Source organism: Emys orbicularis, chromosome 2 (genome assembly GCF_028017835.1).
Source record: "Emys orbicularis isolate rEmyOrb1 chromosome 2, rEmyOrb1.hap1, whole genome shotgun sequence".
Lineage (NCBI taxonomy): Eukaryota > Metazoa > Chordata > Testudines > Emydidae > Emys > Emys orbicularis.
In genome coordinates, this window is record NC_088684.1 from 6,313,946 (window position 1) to 6,315,980 (window position 2,035).

The window sequence follows — 2,035 nt, forward strand, 5'->3', positions numbered from 1 at the left end:
TGTGTGTGTGTTTGTGCAGAGGGAACTCTCGGCTGATCAAGATCCCGCACTCCGGACGAGGAGCAGCAGACACAGGAGATCCCAGGCCGGGACGCCCTCCCTTTCCCCGACGCTCACTGCCGTGACGGCGTCACCCGAGGCACGTGGGACCAGTGCGCTGGGAACGGCCTGAACGAATTTGCCACCAACTCCTGCTGGCTGCAAAGAGGACTGGACAGCTCTCCTTGGGGTGATATCTGACTCGGTTGTGTTTGTGTGAGACGTCCTTGGGGAGGCAAGAGGGGGTGGTGTGTGCCTTTCGGGAGAGGATTTAAAAGCAGGGCGGGAGTGTCACTAAATTAAAAGCCCGGGGTAACCACTTGGGCTTTACCGCTAGCTCTGTTGCGTTGCTGCTTGGTTTAGCCTGTTCACGCCACAGGTACCATGCAGCTGGATAGCATCACCAATGGGAGCGTCCACACCTTCCAGGGGCACCGCGGAGTAGCCAATAAGCCCAACGTGATCCTGCAGATAGGGAAGTGCAGGGCTGAAATGCTGGAGCATGTCAGGAGGACCCACCGGCACCTCCTCACGGAGGTGTCCAAGCAGGTGGAGCGGGAGCTGAAAGGCTTGCAGAAATCAGTGGGGAAGCTAGAGAATAACCTGGAGGACCATGTCCCATCCACGGACAACCAGAGGTGGAAAAAGTCCATCAAGGCCTGCCTGGCCAGATGCCAGGAGACCATTGCCCACCTGGAGAGGTGGGTTAAGAGGGAGATGAATGTCTGGAGGGAGGTGTTCTTCCGCTTGGAGAAATGGGCAGACCGGTTGGAGTCTATGGGGGGCAAATATGGCCCCCCGGACCACGCCAGGCAGACTGTCTCCGTCGGGGTGGGCGGCCCGGAAAGCAGGGGCAATGAGGGGGAGATTTACGATTACGCCCTTGACATGAGCCGGATGTATGCATTGACTCCCTCTCCCGGGGAGATAACTAGCATGCCCCAGCCCCACGACTCCTACCAGTGGATCACTGCCCCGGAGGATGCTCCGGCCTCCCCGGTGGAGACCCAGATCTTTGAGGACCCCCGGGAATTCTTGAGCCACTTGGAGGAATATTTGAAGCAGGTGGGAGGGACTGAGGAGTACTGGCTCTCTCAGATCCAAAACCACATGAACGGCCCAGCTAAAAAGTGGTGGGAATACAAGCAGGACTCGGTCAAGAACTGGGTGGAGTTCAAGAAGGAGTTCCTGCAGTATAGTGAGGGCACTTTGACCAGGGATGCCATCAAACAGGAGCTGGATCTACCCCAGAAGCAGGGGGAACCCCTGGACGAGTTCCTCTGGCGTAAGAGAGACCTGTATCAGACACTCTACACTGATGCAGAGGAGGAGGAAATTATCCAGTATGTGGTAGGCACCCTCCGACCCAAATTCAAGCGCTTCCTGAGTCACCCCTTGCCCAAGACCTTAGAGCAGTTGATCCAGAGGGGGAAGGAAGTCCTAAGTGACTTCGACCAGTCAGAAGAGCCGACCCCGCAGAGAACCCCAGAGCATCAGCCAGGGGACTTGGTTGATAGCTTGTCACCTTCAACCACAGCTAGTCCCATTACCAGCGATGAGACGCAACCCGAGCCCCCTACCCCACCAGCTACGGTGATATGAGCTAGTATAAGTACGGGATTGGCCTGTATTATACAAAGGTGTGGAGGGGGCTGATTTAGGAAGCTTCTCCTTAGTGAGAGGTTCTGGCTGTGACGAGTCATGGTTGGACTCAGTCCAATGGCCCTCGGCAGAGGAATGAACTTTGTTTACGGATGGGCCACGTGAGAACGTAGCTGCCCGCCTCACCCAAGTCATGTGACGGGGGTGGGGGCGAGTCTGAGGATACTATTTTAACCACTGTGGGGTGGACAGTTTTATGATACTCCCGGTAGGAAGCTAGACAGTTCCCCCCTGCAGAGGCAGCCACCCTATGCTGGCGCCTTTCAAGGACTTCAAACAGGTGCAGCTATTGACCAAGAGTTCCCACCTACCCACCAGTCTCGTATCCTCTGGA

At 56.6% G+C, this 2,035-nt stretch overlaps 1 protein-coding gene across 1 annotated transcript; it reads left to right on the forward strand.

Annotated features, from left to right (window-relative positions):
* Positions 1-423: 423 nt before the first annotated feature.
* On the forward strand, positions 424-1,641 carry ARC (activity regulated cytoskeleton associated protein). Its single transcript, XM_065400167.1, has one exon. It carries the CDS (start codon positions 424-426, stop codon positions 1,639-1,641), a length of 1,218 nt encoding a protein of 405 aa, XP_065256239.1.
* Positions 1,642-2,035: the final 394 nt, after the last annotated feature.

Bases quoted from the DNA above. Each gene is read 5' to 3' on its own strand.
- ARC (XM_065400167.1), top strand. From the start codon at position 424: ATGCAGCTGGATAGCATCACCAATGGGAGCGTCCACACCTTCCAGGGG.